At 35.3% G+C, this 19,450-nt stretch overlaps 4 protein-coding genes across 11 annotated transcripts; all 4 read left to right on the top strand.

Moving 5' to 3' along the window:
- Positions 1 to 1,035: 1,035 nt before the first annotated feature.
- LOC116124805 (protein PHR1-LIKE 3-like) lies at positions 1,036 to 6,148 on the top strand. 2 transcript variants are annotated; one of them, XM_031410548.1, is made up of 6 exons: positions 1,036 to 1,234; positions 4,440 to 4,516; positions 4,623 to 4,677; positions 5,152 to 5,236; positions 5,322 to 5,391; positions 5,651 to 6,148. In XM_031410548.1, the coding sequence occupies exons 1-6, from the start codon at positions 1,036 to 1,038 to the stop codon at positions 6,089 to 6,091; spliced, it is 927 nt and encodes a 308-aa protein (XP_031266408.1). In that variant the 3' UTR covers positions 6,092 to 6,148. The 2 variants fall into 2 exon arrangements, with proteins under 2 accessions (XP_031266408.1, XP_031266416.1); XM_031410556.1 differs by having other exon boundaries at positions 5,158 to 5,236; positions 5,651 to 6,091.
- A 593-nt stretch (positions 6,149 to 6,741) lies between these two features.
- Positions 6,742 to 15,958, top strand: LOC116124832 (probable calcium-binding protein CML22). 4 transcript variants are annotated; one of them, XM_031410607.1, is made up of 6 exons: positions 6,742 to 6,911; positions 8,086 to 8,325; positions 8,419 to 8,621; positions 8,726 to 8,778; positions 15,075 to 15,196; positions 15,302 to 15,958. In XM_031410607.1, the coding sequence occupies exons 1-6, from the start codon at positions 6,908 to 6,910 to the stop codon at positions 15,445 to 15,447; spliced, it is 768 nt and encodes a 255-aa protein (XP_031266467.1). In that variant the 5' UTR covers positions 6,742 to 6,907; the 3' UTR covers positions 15,448 to 15,958. The 4 variants fall into 4 exon arrangements, with proteins under 4 accessions (XP_031266467.1, XP_031266461.1, XP_031266471.1 ...); XM_031410601.1 differs by lacking the exon at positions 6,742 to 6,911 and adding an exon at positions 6,919 to 7,789; XM_031410611.1 differs by lacking the exon at positions 6,742 to 6,911 and adding an exon at positions 6,919 to 7,919.
- On the top strand, positions 9,458 to 11,551 carry LOC116124856 (protein PHR1-LIKE 3-like). Of its 2 annotated transcripts, none has more exons than XM_031410621.1 (5): positions 9,458 to 9,727; positions 9,834 to 9,888; positions 10,369 to 10,447; positions 10,533 to 10,602; positions 10,862 to 11,551. In XM_031410621.1, the coding sequence occupies exons 1-5, from the start codon at positions 9,671 to 9,673 to the stop codon at positions 11,300 to 11,302; spliced, it is 702 nt and encodes a 233-aa protein (XP_031266481.1). In that variant the 5' UTR covers positions 9,458 to 9,670; the 3' UTR covers positions 11,303 to 11,551. The 2 variants fall into 2 exon arrangements, with proteins under 2 accessions (XP_031266481.1, XP_031266475.1); XM_031410615.1 differs by having other exon boundaries at positions 10,363 to 10,447.
- LOC116124814 (probable calcium-binding protein CML22) lies at positions 11,956 to 14,873 on the top strand. Of its 3 annotated transcripts, none has more exons than XM_031410584.1 (5): positions 11,956 to 12,122; positions 13,297 to 13,536; positions 13,630 to 13,832; positions 13,937 to 14,111; positions 14,217 to 14,873. In XM_031410584.1, the coding sequence occupies exons 1-5, from the start codon at positions 12,119 to 12,121 to the stop codon at positions 14,360 to 14,362; spliced, it is 768 nt and encodes a 255-aa protein (XP_031266444.1). In that variant the 5' UTR covers positions 11,956 to 12,118; the 3' UTR covers positions 14,363 to 14,873. The 3 variants fall into 3 exon arrangements, with proteins under 3 accessions (XP_031266444.1, XP_031266437.1, XP_031266428.1); XM_031410577.1 differs by lacking the exon at positions 11,956 to 12,122 and adding an exon at positions 12,133 to 13,000; XM_031410568.1 differs by lacking the exon at positions 11,956 to 12,122 and having other exon boundaries at positions 13,150 to 13,536.
- Positions 15,959 to 19,450: the final 3,492 nt, after the last annotated feature.

Below are 19,450 nucleotides of genomic sequence, written 5' to 3'. Positions count from 1 at the left end.
GAGGGTAAAGAGCAATTAAGGCAAAAAGGTTGAAATGGGTGAGTAGTATAAAGTTATAATATGGTGTTGTGATCATGCAATGTAATGTAATGTGGTATGAGAATTCCAATGAAAATAAAAAAGTTGTCTTGTCAACAACTATAATTAGTAATATTTGTATCACTTTTTTTTTTTTTGTCGTAAACTTGCTTGTCTTTTTCTCTCTTACTTTTTCATCAACTTATTCTTCTTCAATGCCCTGACCACTACTAGTGTTCATTTTGTGCACCTCCCCCAATCCAATTCTCTGCTTGCCCCTTTATCCCCATTTCCCTTCCCATTTCAATTTCTAAATTTATTTTTTATACTCAAAACACTTTCCTTCTTCTTTTTTATAAGTAAATTTTGTCAACTTTTCCATAAAGTTTGAACTTAGTACAGCCTCGTTTCTATTTTTGGAAAGGAAAACAGAGTGGGTCTTTGAAGGAGTTTTTTTTATAAAGAATATGATAGTAAAAATTAAGTTAATAATAAAAAGCAGAAAGTAATTACTAGTAGAACAAATCCAAAGATTAAACAATGGATGTCAATTTATTAAAAGACTAGGTGGATCTTAATTGTCAATTGATTGAAAGATTTATTCAGTTTAATTTTAAAACTTTGAAAATTATTCGAATTGTATACAAATTAAACCGAATGTCCTGTAAAAAACAAAAAAAAAAAAAAATGTTGTTACGTTAAAGTTACTTAAGTAATAGTATAAGACAACCCTTTCTTCGGTTTGATATAAAAAGTAAAAAACCAAGTGCCAACGGCCAACCAGACTACAAAAAACTAATACAGAGAGAGAGACAGGCAGACAGACAAAGACATTTCACAAAACACATCGCTGTCTCAACCTCTCTGCATGCCCTTTTCTTCTTCTTTTATTTCTTTTCTTTTTCTTTCTAACTCAACCGGACCCAATCCAACACCTTCTCTCTCTCTCCCTCCAATTCTTTCGGGGCTGACTGCCCCGACCCGCCGCTCATTCGGATCCTACATTCCTACTCCTCAATGTACTCCGCGATTCACTCGCTGCCGCTCGACGGCACCGTTGGTGGCCACGCCGACTTTCAAAGCCCGCTTGATGGAACCAACTTGCCCGGTGATGCCTGCCTAGTTTTAACTACAGATCCCAAGCCCCGCCTCCGGTGGACTGCTGAGCTCCATGAACGCTTCGTTGATGCTGTCACTCAACTCGGTGGCCCTGACAGTAAGTTTATATGCGAATGTAAATGCATGTTAATGTGTATATGGGTTTGTTTTATCTCTTGTTTAGAATCTTGAAATGTCAAAATTTTGAATTTTTTTTTTTTGAATTTTTGAGTGGTAGCAGTGTTTACTGGTGTTTGGAAATCGAAATCTTGAGGTGGTTTTGATTTTTTTTTTTTAATTTCTGGGTTTTATGTGTTTTTTTTTTCTGGGTGTTGTTTTAGTTATTGGTGGGAAAAAAAGTTTTGATTTTTATTTTATTTTTATAGTTTTTGGTGGGATGTTGTAGACTTGTCTGGAAAAACCATGGATTTTCTGTGGCTTTTGGGTTGTCAAAATGGATTTTAAAAATAAAAAAAATAAAAATAAAGAAGGGTCACTTTTCACTTATTTAGTGAAAAAAAAAAAAAAAAAGTTACTGATATTTTGGACTAGTACATACCAGTTATAATTGATGTTTCTCATTGTTATTATTATTATGATGGGTCAGGCTCTTGAGGTGGTTGACCTCATTAATGTCAGATGTTTAGAAGATTTATATCACATCAACTAATGTTTAAGGTTCTTCTTTTGAAGAAAGAAACCGCAAAAGTGGAAAAAATTTCTTTCTGGGTTATATAAAGTTTCATTTTTGAGTGGCTTATTCATTGACCTTGGCTTTGCATTTTTTCTTCTTCTGCTAATTTATGTGCCCTTTAATTATTCAAGGCTTATGAATTCATCGTTCAATTATGTCGCACTTGACTAGGGATGAAATACGGCCAAAAGAACAAATAAGGTTTTGGAGTGTTTTAGTTCAATAATGTTGGTGGCATGGTTTAGCTGTCAGACAAAGGAGAGTGAGTATGGTTTCTTGTCTTTGTCTGGAGAAGAATATTCTTACGTACATTGGGTTTGAGTAAAGATATTGTTCAACTGTTGTGTGGAGATCTCAATCAGAGCTAAATTACAAGCTTTGTGCCTGCAATAAAATAGCAAGTGATGCAAGCTATGAAAGCTTTCAGTTGCTATGTTTTTGAGTGACTCTTCTTCACTCAAAGTTCTAATATGATATGTTATACTAATTCTAATAGTTGCTAAGCTAAAGGTGTCTGCAAGTTTTGGCCTTATTGGACAATCATCCTTGATTCAGCTGCACACCAATCTTTGCTGAATTTATTATATTTCACTAGTTAATCCTAAGCCTTCTTTTTTTTTTTTTTTTTAATTCAATTTGTAGCCATAGAGTTGTTAATGAAGTTTCTGTCGGCACACAAGACCACCAGCTATATAAAACATGTGTAAAATGGTCTAAATAAAAGGTCAGTTGCTTTAGATGATAATTTCAAACACTTTGCTGGAGAGTCACCATCCTAAAGGAGACAAGAAGTTTATTAGGTTAGTTATCAATGGTGGAGGATTTTAATTTTAATTTTTGTTTTTTTTTGATAAACTAGTAATGTGTTTTGCCTAATATTGAACTCCCAGTTTTCAACTTTTTGTCCCAGTCATAACTGATAAACTGAGGACACCAATGCGCCTATGAGAATCTCCAAGAAACGGCAAATAAGCAGGGAAGGTGGTGGATAGAATTATGACAATCTCTGTGACTATTGTCATTTTGTTAACCTGAATATAGGAATTACTGAAAGTCATGTCTCAAAGAAAATGGAGTAGGTTATAAACTCCCTGGTGTGGAGCCACTTAGTTTTAATTTCCGACTATCATATTATCCATCTCTAGCTTTTCTTCTCTCATCCCCACCCCCACCCCCATCCCCTTTATTTTATTTTTATATTAATTTTTTTGGTGCATTTTAGTCTTGGAAACGTCTTGCGGTTGCGTTTGGTAATTTTATTCACCACTGCACTGTAAAAACTGTCTTCACTGCATGTGTACCTGCTGCACTATTGCCACCTGCTGCTGCCACCATCACCATTTTATTGTTGTTACCACACTATCATCAATGCCACTACTATCTCTGTGAGACGCATCAGATTAAGGACCAAAATTGGTGGTTGCTCATTTTACTTAGTATAACTCTACTTCCATATCCTGTTCTTGTCAAAGGGGATGAGGACACAAGTTCAAAAGGAGTTCTTTAACTGTACTGGTTATATCATGACTTTTTAAATTTTATTACTTAGGGAGGCTAATTCAAAGCATATTTAATGTTAATGGAATAATAGCTATAAATAGTCAATAATTCTTATGGATATGTGGTTCAAGGCTGACTTTATGAGATGGGAATCGCTCAACTGTATGTTGTTGAGGCTTGTGGTATGGAAAATTTAATAAATGCTTACAACTGTTGCTGGTTTTTCAAGTCAAATGGTTAGTTGAGCTTTCTCAGTAGGGAATTTTAACACTTGTCCCACGATTCCCTACCATCTGTCACACTTGTTTGAGTATTAGAAGTGTTCACTGAGTAACATTACTCTTCAGAATGTGAGGTGACGTGGTAGTGGGTTTCCAGTTGGTGAAAGACTGAGGTCTTTTTCTTTTAAATAAATAATTTTTTGGGTTTTGGTAGTAGAAGTTATTGCTGTTGTTGCTTACAGATAGTGAATTGAGATGCACGTTTTGTATAATCTTTTGGAACTCTTCTAGGGTATTAGGACAGCTTGTCCTTATTTTATGGATAGTTTGTTTGCTTTTATGTTTTATCTTTTTTGTTTCTGTTTATATATTTCCCACTTTAACTAGAAAAAAGTTGATTTGACTCCGTTTAATATGCATTTTTGCACCAAAGTATGTGTTTTAGATGATGCACCAGATTGTTTGAAGCACTACCAAGTTGACAAGTTGGTGGGTGGGGGGCAACTGTAAAGTGCTAAAATCCACAAATGCAGCAGCTTTTGAAAGTGCACAAGGAAAAGCAGGGTTTATTCTCGGGACCTTTTATTATTGTCCCCCTCATTTTATTTAAAAAAAAAAAAAAAAAATGAATGCATATCTTGAGGTTCTTTGAAAATTTTGCTAACTCTAAATCATAAGATTCCAATCTATTATAGATTAGCTAATCATAACTGTTTGGGCTAATATAATTCATTTTAAACAAGGCTGGTTTTGCTTTGGACCCAGTGTAGCAGGTTGCAATTCTCTTAAAAGAGCCTAGTTCTGTTTACCCAATAATGGCACATTGTGTGAAATAACTTTTCATTTCTCTAGAGTTTAAAATAATTAATAGGCTTTGATTATCTGATTCTTCTACATGTGAATCACAGAAGCAACACCTAAGACTATCATGAGAACAATGGGAGTAAAGGGCCTCACTCTTTATCACTTGAAGTCACATCTTCAGGTTGTTATTGCTACCATTTTTCTAATGGTTAATGAGTTGTAATGTGGTATAATATGCTCAGGAGTATTCAAATTTTATTTGTTGTCTTGATGCCCTGTCCTTGCAGAAATACCGCTTGGGAAAACAGTCATGCAAGGAATCAACAGAGAACTCTAAAGATGGTATGAAACTTGGTCTTTAGATTGCAAATCGAGTTTATTTGTTCAATAATGTTACAAAAAACTTTCATAGGAAAATGAAAGGGCACAACCCTAAACTTTTTAACCATATCCAAAAAGACTGTAGAAGAAACTTCTCTAGAGAACGCCCTGGAGATTGCCCGCTGTATCTGTAGGTCAAGCTCTAAAAAGTCACCATATTCAGTTGGTTTTAGCCTTTCAGGCCTGAGTTTTTGGGATTAAGATATGTAATAATATGAGTTTCCATTTGCAGTTTTGTGTCTCCTGGCATATGATGTCTTCTCATTTTTTCCCCTCTTCAGTATTCTGTGACTGATTAATAGTTAGGATAAAAAAGGATCTTTTCTTTCTAGGAATGTTGGACCATGCCACATTGGATGGTTGGAATGGTTAATGACTCAGAAGACAGATACTTGCACCTTAAGTTATTCATTTAGTAATGATGTGTGGTTGAAGTTGCAGCGTCTTGTGTTGCTGAAAGCCAGGACACTGGTTCATCAACAACATCATCAACAAGAATGGTGGCGCAAGACCTGAATGAGTAGGTTATCTCTTCGCTTATGACTTTCAAAACTTGTCAATTTTTCTATCTTATCAATTATTGCTGCATTTCATCTTTTAAATAGTGGTTTCCAGGTTACTGAGGCTTTGCGAGTACAGATGGAAGTCCAACGAAGACTACATGAGCAGTTGGAGGTTAGTGTCCAATATTCCTGCCTTTGCATTTCTGTAAAAAATCTTTGTTATTTTTACACTAGCTTGTTCATATTTGTGTGAGACTGTCAGTGCAGAAGTCATTTTACAAAAAGTTTTAACATTTTTCAATCCTCTTGAGGCTTTAACATTTTTCCCTATGAAATTTGGACAAAATGCCCAATCTTAACATGCTTTTTCCTTTTTGATTTTTGTTAAATGCTAATTTTGTTAAATACATCTATGGTTTTCTCCTAACCAGGTTCAGCGTCGTCTCCAGCTTCGAATTGAAGCACAGGGCAAATACCTACAGACAATACTTGAGAAAGCTTGTAAAGCTCTGAATGATCAGGCTGTTGTATCTGTTGGGTTGGAAGCAGCGAGGGAAGAGCTCTCTGAACTAGCTATCAAGGTTTCCAATGATTGTCAAGGGATGGTTCCATTGGATACCATAAAAATGCCTTCCATATCTGAACTTGCTGCAGCTTTGGAGAACAAAAGTGCTTCGACTATACCAGCTCGAATTGGTGACTGCTCTGTCGAAAGCTGCTTGACTTCAAGTGGAAGCCCATTATCTCCAATGGGTTTGACCTCGCAGGCTGCTGCTATGAAGAAGAGATCAAGACCTTTGTTTGGTAATGGAGATTCATTGCCATTGGAAGCCAACTTGAGGCAAGAATGGATGATGCCTAGTATTGGATGACTATCAGAAAAAAAAAAAAACCATTTCTGCCCTAGAAATGGAACCCTTTTTTGATGTTTCCTTTTTGTTCTTTTTATCTTCTAGTTAATCTAAAATGTCTCATCCTTTTATCAACGGTCTGTATATTCCTGAAGCAGATCTCTTTGAATGTGGGGTTACCTTTATTTTATGACATGGAATTGCCTCATTCAAAATTAATCTAGTTTGCCTTTTGGGGTTGGTGGAATGATTCATTTGGCAACTTCAACTTTTACACTTCATTATCAAAATTGAATAATCTCTCTTTTGAAACCATTTCTCCCACTACTGTTCTTTAATAATCATGACACTAAGATTCTAGCTTGACTATATTACAAGATCCAATTATCTGGAAGGAAATCTATTTACTGTTAGGGCAATGCTACAAAGTACTTGAATTCTCTCTTTAGTTTCTTTCTTTTTGATAATAAATTAATTTTAGTCATAGGGAATTATTTATATGTTTGTACAATAAAATTATTCAGTAAAATATTGATTTGTTTTTAAGTCATCTATTACAAAGGATAGTAGTTAAATATATAAAAAATAAAAATACATACGGTAGGCAACTGTATAAATATTCTAGAAAATCTTTGGATGTTCGGTGGGATTGCTTTGCTTCCTATCAAAGGCCATAATAGCATCTCCACTTTGAAAGAGCCATATTTTGCTTTCTTTTTACTCTTTTTCTCTTAACTTTTTACCGACTATATTCCCATTTCTCATCTTTATCTTGAAACAACCACCTTGCCTTCTCTTTCAAACCCAATTGCAAACCCAGTTGCCATTAGAGATTTAATGGGTAAGTTTCTTTTTCTTTTGCATGAAAGGATTGTATGTTAAGACTGGCCTATAAACACTTTTGTTTTAGTTAAATGGTTAACTCTTCAACTCAGCTCTAACTTTTATAGTTATATGTTAAACTTCACTATCAGTTACTGAGTTTGGTTTTTGTCCGTGTGTTGTTTTAGATATTGGGATTTGTTATTGTGCTAAATAAGGTTCTTACCATATGCTTATTAAATCTCACCTGCCTTGACTTTCTGCATGTATTTTTGTCAAATAGATGTGTAAACTGATGCTTTATTTGTTTTGGGTATCATAACTGTTTTCAAGTTTCTTGCTAGTACTATTCAAATTTATGGTAGTTTTAGTTTTATGTTGTTACCACTCTTCAAAACTAGCCTCTGATAAATGTATTCTAGGAGATTATTTATAATTGCTGCTCTTTTGGTAAAAAACTTTTTCTTTTTAATGAGAGTATTTATTTACCAATTAGTTGCTAAGTTAAGAGGAAGGGTTATGGGTTTGATTTGTCATCATCATTAAGTAATTTCTTTCTTCATAGGTTTGTGTATTTGGACTATGTTTGGTACTTGAAAGAAATTGCAATTGCCTAAGAAAGGAATTATTTAATTGGCATTTTCTTCTCCTTAGTATCACTTGCAAACAAGGGAAGTACCTTTAAAATGCTTATCAAAAAATGTTTAAATTCTTTTCAAACAGCTAATCTTTGGTTGAACTTTCGCCATACTAGCACATCCTGAGCAATTTTCTTCTCTGCCCTGGTGTCAACTTCTGTTTGCTCTAGATTTTTCATTCTCAATCACCGGGACTGTGACACTCTTTTTCTGAAACTGCTACTATTAGTCATCGGCATCATGTTCATTGTGCTGGCTGGTAAAATCTACAAGTGCCATGGCGGCATAACGATTTCTGCTACCTCTTAGAGATCTTGATTTTCCTCACATCATTATAAGTACCAATTTAGATAACATATTGTTCAAATTATTCTGCTGAGATTATATAGGTATAAACTTATCAAAGCTTTAATTTCTTTTCTTGAGTCAAATAAACATTTGCTAAGTGCATCATATTGTGTTGCTGATGGAACATTGAAGGTACTAGACATGTTAATATTTCTAAGCTTCATTGATTTTTGAGGCTACATATGATTATGTGTTTCTATATGCAAGGCACATCTCAATGTTACTCTTCTCTGAAGTCCTTGTCCAACAAGTTCAGAGGCATGCTATGCCATTGTGGTTCAGATAATAAGTACAATAGGTTGGATGAAAAGCTTGAAAAGAAAATGATTGAGGTTAAGAGAAGTTCATCTGGACAGAGCAATTTCAAATCGGTTGACAGCATAATTTTGAGGTTCCCTCAGTTCAAAGCCGGATTGAAAAACATCAAAGGTGTATTTGAACACCATGGTGCGTTGATGAGTTTGCTTTTGTATTCTCGAGATATTTTCAGGATGTTTATTGCAAATTGACTCCCTCTGCCTTGCTCTATTTCATTTGTAGATGAGGACTCTAATGGGATTATTGATCGTGAGGAACTTAAAAAATGCTTAGAGAAATTGCAACTCTCTCTAAAGGAGCAAGAGATTGATGAACTATTCGATTTTTGTGACATTGATGGGAGTGAAGGAATACAATTCAATGAGTTCATTGTTCTCTTGTGTCTCATTTATCTCCTAGTAATACCCTCCTCGTCTCCTGATATGGTGACCACAATGAACTCAGTTTTTTTTCTATTCATTTCTTGAGTTCACCTAGCTGTATTATCTGGCTCTAATAAATGGATTTGTTGATCTGGGAATTTTTGCAGATTGAAAAGGTGGGTTCACCAGAGCTCAAGGCCACTTTTGATACGATAGTTGACGCCTAGTTAATCTAAAATGTCTCATCCTTTATCAACTGCCTGTATATTCCTGAAGCAGATCTCTTTGAATGTGGGTTACCTTTATTTTATGACATGGAATTGCCTCATTCTGGGTTTCCAGTTGGTGAAAGACTAAGGTCTTTTTCTTTTAAATAAATAATTTTTTGGGTTTTGGTAGTAGAAGTTATTGCTGTTGTTGCTTACAGATAGTGAATTGAGATGCACGTTTTGTATAATCTTTTGGAACTCTTCTAGGGTATTAGGACAGCTTGTCCTTATTTTATGGATAGTTTGTTTGCTTTTATGTTTTATCTTTTTTGTTTCTGTTTATATATTTCCCACTTTAACTAGAAAAAAGTTGATTTGACTCCGTTTAATATGCATTTTTGCACCAAAGTATGTGTTTTAGATGATGCACCAGATTGTTTGAAGCACTACCAAGTTGACAAGTTGGTGGGTGGGGGGCAACTGTAAAGTGCTAAAATCCACAAAGCAGCAGCTTTTGAAAGTGCACAAGGAAAAGCAGGGTTTATTCTCGGGACCTTTTATTATTGTCCCCCTCATTTTATTTAAAAAAAAAAAAAAAAAATGAATGTATATCTTGAGGTTCTTTGAAAATTTTGTTAACTCTAAGTCATAAGATTCCAATCTATTACAGATCAGCTAATCATAACTGTTTGGGCTAATATAATTCATTTTAAACAAGGCTGGTTTTGCTTTGGACCCAGTGTAGCAGGTTGCAATTCTCTTAAAAGAGCCTAGTTCTGTTTACCCAATAATGGCACATTGTGTGAAATAACTTTTCATTTCTCTAGAGTTTAAAATAATTAATAGGCTTTGATTATCTGATTCTTCTACATGTGAATCACAGAAGCAACACCTAAGACTATCATGAGAACAATGGGAGTAAAGGGCCTCACTCTTTATCACTTGAAGTCACATCTTCAGGTTGTTATTGCTACCATTTTTCTAATGGTTAATGAGTTGTAATGTGGTATAATATGCTCAGGAGTATTCAAATTTTATTTGTTGTCTTGATGCCCTGTCCTTGCAGAAATACCGCTTGGGAAAACAGTCATGCAAGGAATCAACAGAGAACTCTAAAGATGGTATGAAACTTGGTCTTTAGATTGCAAATCGAGTTTATTTGTTCAATAATGTTACAAAAAACTTTCATAGGAAAATGAAAGGGCACAACCCTAAACTTTTTAACCATATCCAAAAAGACTGTAGAAGAAACTTCTCTAGAGAACGCCCTGGAGATTGCCCGCTGTATCTGTAGGTCAAGCTCTAAAAAGTCACCATATTCAGTTGGTTTTAGCCTTTCAGGCCTGAGTTTTTGGGATTAAGATATGTAATAATATGAGTTTCCATTTGCAGTTTTGTGTCTCCTGGCATATGATGTCTTCTCATTTTTTCCCCTCTTCAGTATTCTGTGACTGATTAATAGTTAGGATAAAAAAGGATCTTTTCTTTCTAGGAATGTTGGACCATGCCACATTGGATGGTTGGAATGGTTAATGACTCAGAAGACAGATACTTGCACCTTAAGTTATTCATTTAGTAATGATGTGTGGTTGAAGTTGCAGCGTCTTGTGTTGCTGAAAGCCAGGACACTGGTTCATCAACAACATCATCAACAAGAATGGTGGCGCAAGACCTGAATGAGTAGGTTATCTCTTCGCTTATGACTTTCAAAACTTGTCAATTTTTCTATCTTATCAATTATTGCTGCATTTCATCTTTTAAATAGTGGTTTCCAGGTTACTGAGGCTTTGCGAGTACAGATGGAAGTCCAACGAAGACTACATGAGCAGTTGGAGGTTAGTGTCCAATATTCCTGCCTTTGCATTTCTGTAAAAAATCTTTGTTATTTTTACACTAGCTTGTTCATATTTGTGTGAGACTGTCAGTGCAGAAGTCATTTTACAAAAAGTTTTAACATTTTTCAATCCTCTTGAGGCTTTAACATTTTTCCCTATGAAATTTGGACAAAATGCCCAATCTTAACATGCTTTTTCCTTTTTGATTTTTGTTAAATGCTAATTTTGTTAAATACATCTATGGTTTTCTCCTAACCAGGTTCAGCGTCGTCTCCAGCTTCGAATTGAAGCACAGGGCAAATACCTACAGACAATACTTGAGAAAGCTTGTAAAGCTCTGAATGATCAGGCTGTTGTATCTGTTGGGTTGGAAGCAGCGAGGGAAGAGCTCTCTGAACTAGCTATCAAGGTTTCCAATGATTGTCAAGGGATGGTTCCATTGGATACCATAAAAATGCCTTCCATATCTGAACTTGCTGCAGCTTTGGAGAACAAAAGTGCTTCGACTATACCAGCTCGAATTGGTGACTGCTCTGTCGAAAGCTGCTTGACTTCAAGTGGAAGCCCATTATCTCCAATGGGTTTGACCTCGCAGGCTGCTGCTATGAAGAAGAGATCAAGACCTTTGTTTGGTAATGGAGATTCATTGCCATTGGAAGCCAACTTGAGGCAAGAATGGATGATGCCTAGTATTGGATGACTATCAGAAAAAAAAAAAATCCATTTCTGCCCTAGAAATGGAACCCTTTTTTGGTGTTTCCTTTTTGTTCTTTTTATCTTCTAGTTAATCTAAAATGTCTCATCCTTTTATCAACTGTCTGTATATTCCTGAAGCAGATCTCTTTGAATGTGGGGTTACCTTTATTTTATGACATGGAATTGCCTCATTCAAAATTAATCTAGTTTGCCTTTTGGGGTTGGTGGAATGATTCATTTGGCAACTTCAACTTTTACACTTCATTATCAAAATTGAATAATCTCTCTTTTGAAACCATTTCTCCCACTACTGTTCTTTAATAATCATGACACTAAGATTCTAGCTTGACTATATTACAAGATCCAATTATCTGGAAGGAAATCTATTTACTGTTAGGGCAATGCTACAAAGTACTTGAATTCTCTCTTTAGTTTCTTTCTTTTTGATAATAAATTAATTTTAGTCATAGGGAATTATTTATATGTTTGTACAATAAAATTATTCAGTATAATATTGATTTGTTTTTAAGTTATCTATTACAAAGGATAGTAGTTAAATATATAAAAAATAAAAATACATACGGTAGGCAACTGTATAAATATTCTAGAAAATCTTTGGATGTTCGGTGGGATTGCTTTGCTTCCTATCAAAGGCCATAATAGCATCTCCACTTTGAAAGAGCCATATTTTGCTTTCTTTTTACTCTTTTTCTCTTAACTTTTTACCGACTATATTCCCATTTCTCATCTTTATCTTGAAACAACCACCTTGCCTTCTCTTTCAAACCCAATTGCAAACCCAGTTGCCATTAGAGATTTAATGGGTAAGTTTCTTTTTCTTTTGCATGAAAGGATTGTATGTTAAGACTGGCCTATAAACACTTTTGTTTTAGTTAAATGGTTAACTCTTCAACTCAGCTCTAACTTTTATAGTTATATGTTAAACTTCACTATCAGTTACTGAGTTTGGTTTTTGTCCGTGTGTTGTTTTAGATATTGGGATTTGTTATTGTGCTAAATAAGGTTCTTACCATATGCTTATTAAATCTCACCTGCCTTGACTTTCTGCATGTATTTTTGTCAAATAGATGTGTAAACTGATGCTTTATTTGTTTTGGGTATCATAACTGTTTTCAAGTTTCTTGCTAGTACTATTCAAATTTATGGTAGTTTTAGTTTTATGTTGTTACCACTCTTCAAAACTAGCCTCTGATAAATGTATTCTAGGAGATTATTTATAATTGCTGCTCTTTTGGTAAAAAACTTTTTCTTTTTAATGAGAGTATTTATTTACCAATTAGTTGCTAAGTTAAGAGGAAGGGTTATGGGTTTGATTTGTCATCATCATTAAGTAATTTCTTTCTTCATAGGTTTGTGTATTTGGACTATGTTTGGTACTTGAAAGAAATTGCAATTGCCTAAGAAAGGAATTATTTAATTGGCATTTTCTTCTCCTTAGTATCACTTGCAAACAAGGGAAGTACCTTTAAAATGCTTATCAAAAAATGTTTAAATTCTTTTCAAACAGCTAATCTTTGGTTGAACTTTCGCCATACTAGCACATCCTGAGCAATTTTCTTCTCTGCCCTGGTGTCAACTTCTGTTTGCTCTAGATTTTTCATTCTCAATCACCGGGACTGTGACACTCTTTTTCTGAAACTGCTACTATTAGTCATCGGCATCATGTTCATTGTGCTGGCTGGTAAAATCTACAAGTGCCATGGCGGCATAACGATTTCTGCTACCTCTTAGAGATCTTGATTTTCCTCACATCATTATAAGTACCAATTTAGATAACATATTGTTCAAATTATTCTGCTGAGATTATATAGGTATAAACTTATCAAAGCTTTAATTTCTTTTCTTGAGTCAAATAAACATTTGCTAAGTGCATCATATTGTGTTGCTGATGGAACATTGAAGGTACTAGACATGTTAATATTTCTAAGCTTCATTGATTTTTGAGGCTACATATGATTATGTGTTTCTATATGCAAGGCACATCTCAATGTTACTCTTCTCTGAAGTCCTTGTCCAACAAGTTCAGAGGCATGCTATGCCATTGTGGTTCAGATAATAAGTACAATAGGTTGGATGAAAAGCTTGAAAAGAAAATGATTGAGGTTAAGAGAAGTTCATCTGGACAGAGCAATTTCAAATCGGTTGACAGCATAATTTTGAGGTTCCCTCAGTTCAAAGCCGGATTGAAAAACATCAAAGGTGTATTTGAACACCATGGTGCGTTGATGAGTTTGCTTTTGTATTCTCGAGATATTTTCAGGATGTTTATTGCAAATTGACTCCCTCTGCCTTGCTCTATTTCATTTGTAGATGAGGACTCTAATGGGATTATTGATCGTGAGGAACTTAAAAAATGCTTAGAGAAATTGCAACTCTCTCTAAAGGAGCAAGAGATTGATGAACTATTCGATTTTTGTGACATTGATGGGAGTGAAGGAATACAATTCAATGAGTTCATTGTTCTCCTGTGTCTCATTTATCTCCTAGTAATACCCTCCTCGTCTCCTGATATGGTGACCACAATGAACTCAGTTTTATTTCTATTCATTTCTTGAGTTCACCTAGCTGTATTATCTGGCTCTAATAAATGGATTTGTTGATCTGGGAATTTTTGCAGATTGAAAAGGTGGGTTCACCAGAGCTCAAGGCCACTTTTGATACGATAGTTGACGCATTCTTGTTTCTCGACAAGAATGGCGACGGAAAGCTGAATAAGAAAGACATGCTAAAGTCTTTGAATGAGTCTTATCCCCGGGAGAAATCGCCAGCACATGTCACCAAGAATCGATTCAGTAACACCTTCACTTCTATACTTGCTTTGCTAGTTTTGTAGTTGCAATTGTGAGGTTTCTGTTACTCTTCTTCTTTAGTAATTTGTGTAAAAAAAAAAAATGCAGAGGAAATGGACTGGGACAAAAATGGGAAGGTCAGCTTCAGAGAATTTCTCTTTTCTTTGATCCGTTGGGTAGGGATTGATACGGATGAAGAAATTACTGAAAGTAATGAGATTGGGACGAATGAAGAAATAACTGACAGAGAGTAAAAGCAAGCGCACCAACATATAAACAAACGGAGTAATAGTTCGAAATGAGTTCAAGGTAATACATTTGTATGTACATATATATCTAAAACACCTCAAGAATGTTATTCGAAACTGTTTTTGTTGTGCCTTGTTTATGTAATTTATAGTTGCTTTTCAAACTGCAGAGATGTGAACCATTCAATAAAATTTAACTCAGTTTAGTAGTGATTAGATTTTTCTTCTTCCAGCATCTGTTCTTCCAGTTCTCTCTAAACTGTGGTGGAAAAGTTTTGTATGAGAGGTTTTACATGTTTCCTATTCTTCTAATTCACGTGCCCTTTAAATATTGGAGGCTTATGAATTCATTGTGAAATTATGTAGCAGTTGACAAAGGATGAAATACAGACAAAGTAGAGTATAAATGGCCTCTTGTCTCTGTCTGGAGAACATTCTTTACACACGTTGTTCAACTGTTGAATGAAGATTTCAATCAGAACTAAATTACAAGCTTTGTGCTTGAACTTTGAAGTTATATTTGTTTTGAGCAACTCTTCTTCTCTCAAAGTTCTGATGTATGATATCTTGTGCTAATTCTTCTAATTGTTAAGCTTAAGTAGTGTGCAAGTTCATGGCCCTACTGGACAATCATTCTTGATTCAGCTGCAGGCTAATATTTTCTGAATTTAGTATATTCTTTAGTAGCGCGATCTTAAGCATTTTTTTTTTTTTTTCNCGCATTCTTGTTTCTCGACAAGAATGGCGACGGAAAGCTGAATAAGAAAGACATGCTAAAGTCTTTGAATGAGTCTTATCCCCGGGAGAAATCGCCAGCACATGTCACCAAGAATCGATTCAGTAACACCTTCACTTCTATACTTGCTTTGCTAGTTTTGTAGTTGCAATTGTGAGGTTTCTGTTACTCTTCTTCTTTAGTAATTTGTGTAAAAAAAAAAAATGCAGAGGAAATGGACTGGGACAAAAATGGGAAGGTCAGCTTCAGAGAATTTCTCTTTTCTTTGATCCGTTGGGTAGGGATTGATACGGATGAAGAAATTACTGAAAGTAATGAGATTGGGACGAATGAAGAAATAACTGACAGAGAGTAAAAGCAAGCGCACCAACATATAAACAAACGGAGTAATAGTTCGAAATGAGTTCAAGGTAATACATTTGTATGTACATATATATCTAAAACACCTCAAGAATGTTATTCGAAACTGTTTTTGTTGTGCCTTGTTTATGTAATTTATAGTTGCTTTTCAAACTGCAGAGATGTGAACCATTCAATAAAATTTAACTCAGTTTAGTAGTGATTAGATTTTTCTTCTTCCAGCATCTGTTCTTCCAGTTCTCTCTAAACTGTGGTGGAAAAGTTTTGTATGAGAGGTTTTACATGTTTCCTATTCTTCTAATTCACGTGCCCTTTAAATATTGGAGGCTTATGAATTCATTGTGAAATTATGTAGCAGTTGACAAAGGATGAAATACAGACAAAGTAGAGTATAAATGGCCTCTTGTCTCTGTCTGGAGAACATTCTTTACACACGTTGTTCAACTGTTGAATGAAGATTTCAATCAGAACTAAATTACAAGCTTTGTGCTTGAACTTTGAAGTTATATTTGTTTTGAGCAACTCTTCTTCACTCAAAGTTCCGATGTATGATATCTTGTGCTAATTCTTCTAATTGTTAAGCTTAAGTAGTGTGCAAGTTCATGGCCCTACTGGACAATCATTCTTGATTCAGCTGCAGGCTAATATTTTCTGAATTTAGTATATTCTTTAGTAGCGCGATCTTAAGCATTTTTTTTTTTTTTCAATTTACGCTCTTGAAGTTGTGGATGAAGTTTCTATACATAACTTGTAAAATGGTCTAATTAAAAGGTTAGTTAGCAATGTTCTGAAAATCAAACCAGGTCTTGACCCGGTCAAGGGCCCGGTTCACGGTTTGACCGGTCCGATTGATTAGACCGGTCGGTTGGATTGACGATGTCAGCTTTTTAATTTTTTTAAAAATTTTTGCAAATTAGACCTTTAAATTCTAGTATATTAAAAATACCTCTAAAAAATTACAAATTAGTCCCTAAAATTCAAAAAATGCCCAAAGAATATTAGTCCCTAAAGTTTTGAAATATTGCAAAAACACCCCTAAAAATTACAAATTAACCCCTATATATTTAATATATGGCAAATGCCCCCCTCTAAAGCCTTAGCCGGATCGGAGAGGCTGCTAGTTCCCGGTTCAACTGGCTAGTTCGATCTGGTTTTCAGAACCTTGTTAGTTTGTTTAGATGTTTGGAGAGTTATCATCCTAAAGGAGACAAGCAGTTTACTGGATTAGGGTCATTGGGTGGTTGATCAATTGTCACACCATAACTCATAAAGGTTAAAAGGAGTCATTTTTAGTTCCTCAAAGCTTAGAAAAATTTGATATAACTTAGAAAACTCTAAAAGAGGAGCAACATACATACTTTTCCTCAAAGCATGAGAAGGAATGAAGTTGAGAAGAGCCAAGTTGAAGTCGATGAGGGCTCCTCTACGTAGTTTTGCTAGAAAAAGTATGATAGGGTTTGGGATATGATCTGTTTATATGAGAAACAGAGACCTCCAAGAACAAGAGACAGAGAAATTAATTGACAAAATTCTTCATTGATAACCACAATCTAGAATTAGGCTATTATATAGCCTTACACTTGACTCTAATGACTCCCAAAAGGACTCTAATTGTCTAATTCAAATCTAATAAGATATTCTATCCAATTAATAAGATAATCTCAATTCTATCCTAATAAGATAATAACATAATTATAAATGACTTAATATAATTATAAAAGGTTTAACATAATTATCCTAATTCTAAAATAATCCTAAAATTGCCTTCCCCTTGAGCTCAACCTTGTCCTCAAGGTTGCAAGGTACGACACCATCAACAGCAGTTATCCCGGTTCATCCTTGTGCTCATCCTCATCCTCCTCCATCAGCAAGAGAAAGAATTTAGCCCTACAGCAATGCCCAGGTTGAAAGCGCTCATCGCAATTATAGAACAAACCTTTGTTACGCCTTTCTTGCATTTGTGCCGCCGTGAGTCGCTTAATAGGCAAGGAACCCGATTGGCTTGGAGTCGGCAAAAGAGCCTGTTGCGCTGAAGGAACATTAGGAGTTGATTTACTAGGATCGCAAGATAGGGGGCTAGTAGATTTCAAGTATAGGTGTAAATCCTGCAACTTGTTCTCCTGTAAGCGGGCAAGACTCATGGTGTGGTTGAGGGTGTGAGGTCGGAAGGACTGCACCTCCCTTCGGATTTTTGGTTTGAGCCCTAATACAAAGCAGTTTAGAAGGAACGTACTTGAAAGGCTCGATACTTGATTAGAGAGTTCTTCAAATTATGTTTGATAAGCGACTACAGAACCTACTTGAGTAAGTTTCGCCAATTGCCCTTGGTAATCCACAAACTATGAAGGCCCAAAACGAACATCTAAATCCTGCAAGAAGGAATGCTAGGAACGGATCTGCCCATTGGAATCATCTAGCGATACCAAGAAAGAGTTGGCCCATCCATGTGGAAGGAAGAGATTGTCAACCGTTGCTCGATAGGGGTATTATGGTAATTAAAGAATTGCTCAGCTTTAAGCCTCTAGCCATGTGGATTCGTGGCATCAAAGCGAGGCACCTCCAACCAGAAAGATTAAAAGGTGGCGCAGACCCAAAAGAACGCGAACTCGAGCCAGGCGGGGGAGTGCCATCGCCATTTGCATCATTGTCCACCAAGGGCTCCTTTAGTCGTCGTCCTTGTTTTAGCTTGGCGTCAATGTCAGACAGTTTTAGTGTAATAGCCTTCAAAAGACCTTCTAAGGAGTCAAGTTTGGCCTCTTGAGCGTCTAGTTTGGCCCCATGTTGAGAGACAAGTCCTTCCAGAGCCTTTAGGCGAGAAGGGTCAGCCATGGAAAGGGAACGAGGGCACCAATGATAGGGTTTGGGATATGATCTATTTATATGAGGAACATAGACCTCCAAGAACAAGAGAGAGAAATTAATTGACAAAATTCTTCATTGATAACCATAATTTAGAATTAGACTATTATATAGCCTTACACTTGACTCTAATGACTCCCAAAAAGACTCTAATTGTCTAATTCAAATCTAATAAGATATTCTATCATAATAAGATAATAACATAATTATAAATGATAATTATAAAAGACTTAATATAATTATAAAAGATTTAACATAATTATCCTAATTCTAAAGTAATCCTAACAAAGTATCCTTTCTAAAGGGACTATCTAATTACCGTGATGGCAGGAGAAGGGGCAAAGAAAGCTCGACTATGATAGTGGATTTTCTAGTAGTCGATTGTCCAAGTGTTTTTGTCGTGATCCTAGGAACGCCAACCTTATATGCCATTGGAGCAGCAACCTCCAAATACTGTCTAGTTATGAAATTCCCAACATAGATGATCATTATAGATGAAATGGTCGAAAGCTAATAATGTCAATGGTCATGTCAAAGGCTTCTCAAATAAATCAAGAAGTCAACGCAAAATAACAAGTCTCATAGAGTCAATCCCCATACCAAAAGCCCAATACAAAGGAGGATACAAAAGCCAAAAACTAAAACTACATCAATACGTAATGGTGGGGATTTATATATGAATAGACACTAGCAACTTTGGCTCACCAATACTGGATATATATATAACAAGTCTCATAGAGTCATTCTTGTTAGCCAGCACAAGCAAAGGTTGTTGACCCTCAACCTATTTATAGAGTAGATTTTATTTGATAAAATAGTCAATTTATGATGAGTAATGCCACAATCACACAAATTCTATTATAATATTAAAAATTCAAAATAATTAAAAATTTGTGTGGTTGTGGCATATGCCACATCATGATGTAATGAATATAGTGTAAAAGAGTGGTGTAAATCTAGCATTACTCATTTATGATTATGAAAAAGAGTATAAAAACTGGACGTTTTAATACCTATGTCAGAAGCTTGTGCAATTGCACCTTTGGCTCACCAATACTGGATAGATTGCTTCCATCCATCATAAATACAATTTTTGGTTATGAAATCATCACCCTATTAGGGAATAAGTCATTAATTAG

Source organism: Pistacia vera, unplaced genomic scaffold (assembly GCF_008641045.1).
Source record: "Pistacia vera cultivar Batoury unplaced genomic scaffold, PisVer_v2 Contig104, whole genome shotgun sequence".
Taxonomy (NCBI): Eukaryota; Viridiplantae; Streptophyta; class Magnoliopsida; order Sapindales; family Anacardiaceae; genus Pistacia; species Pistacia vera.
The sequence above is the reverse complement of the archived record's forward strand: the minus strand, read 5'-3'. Positions and strand labels throughout refer to the sequence as shown.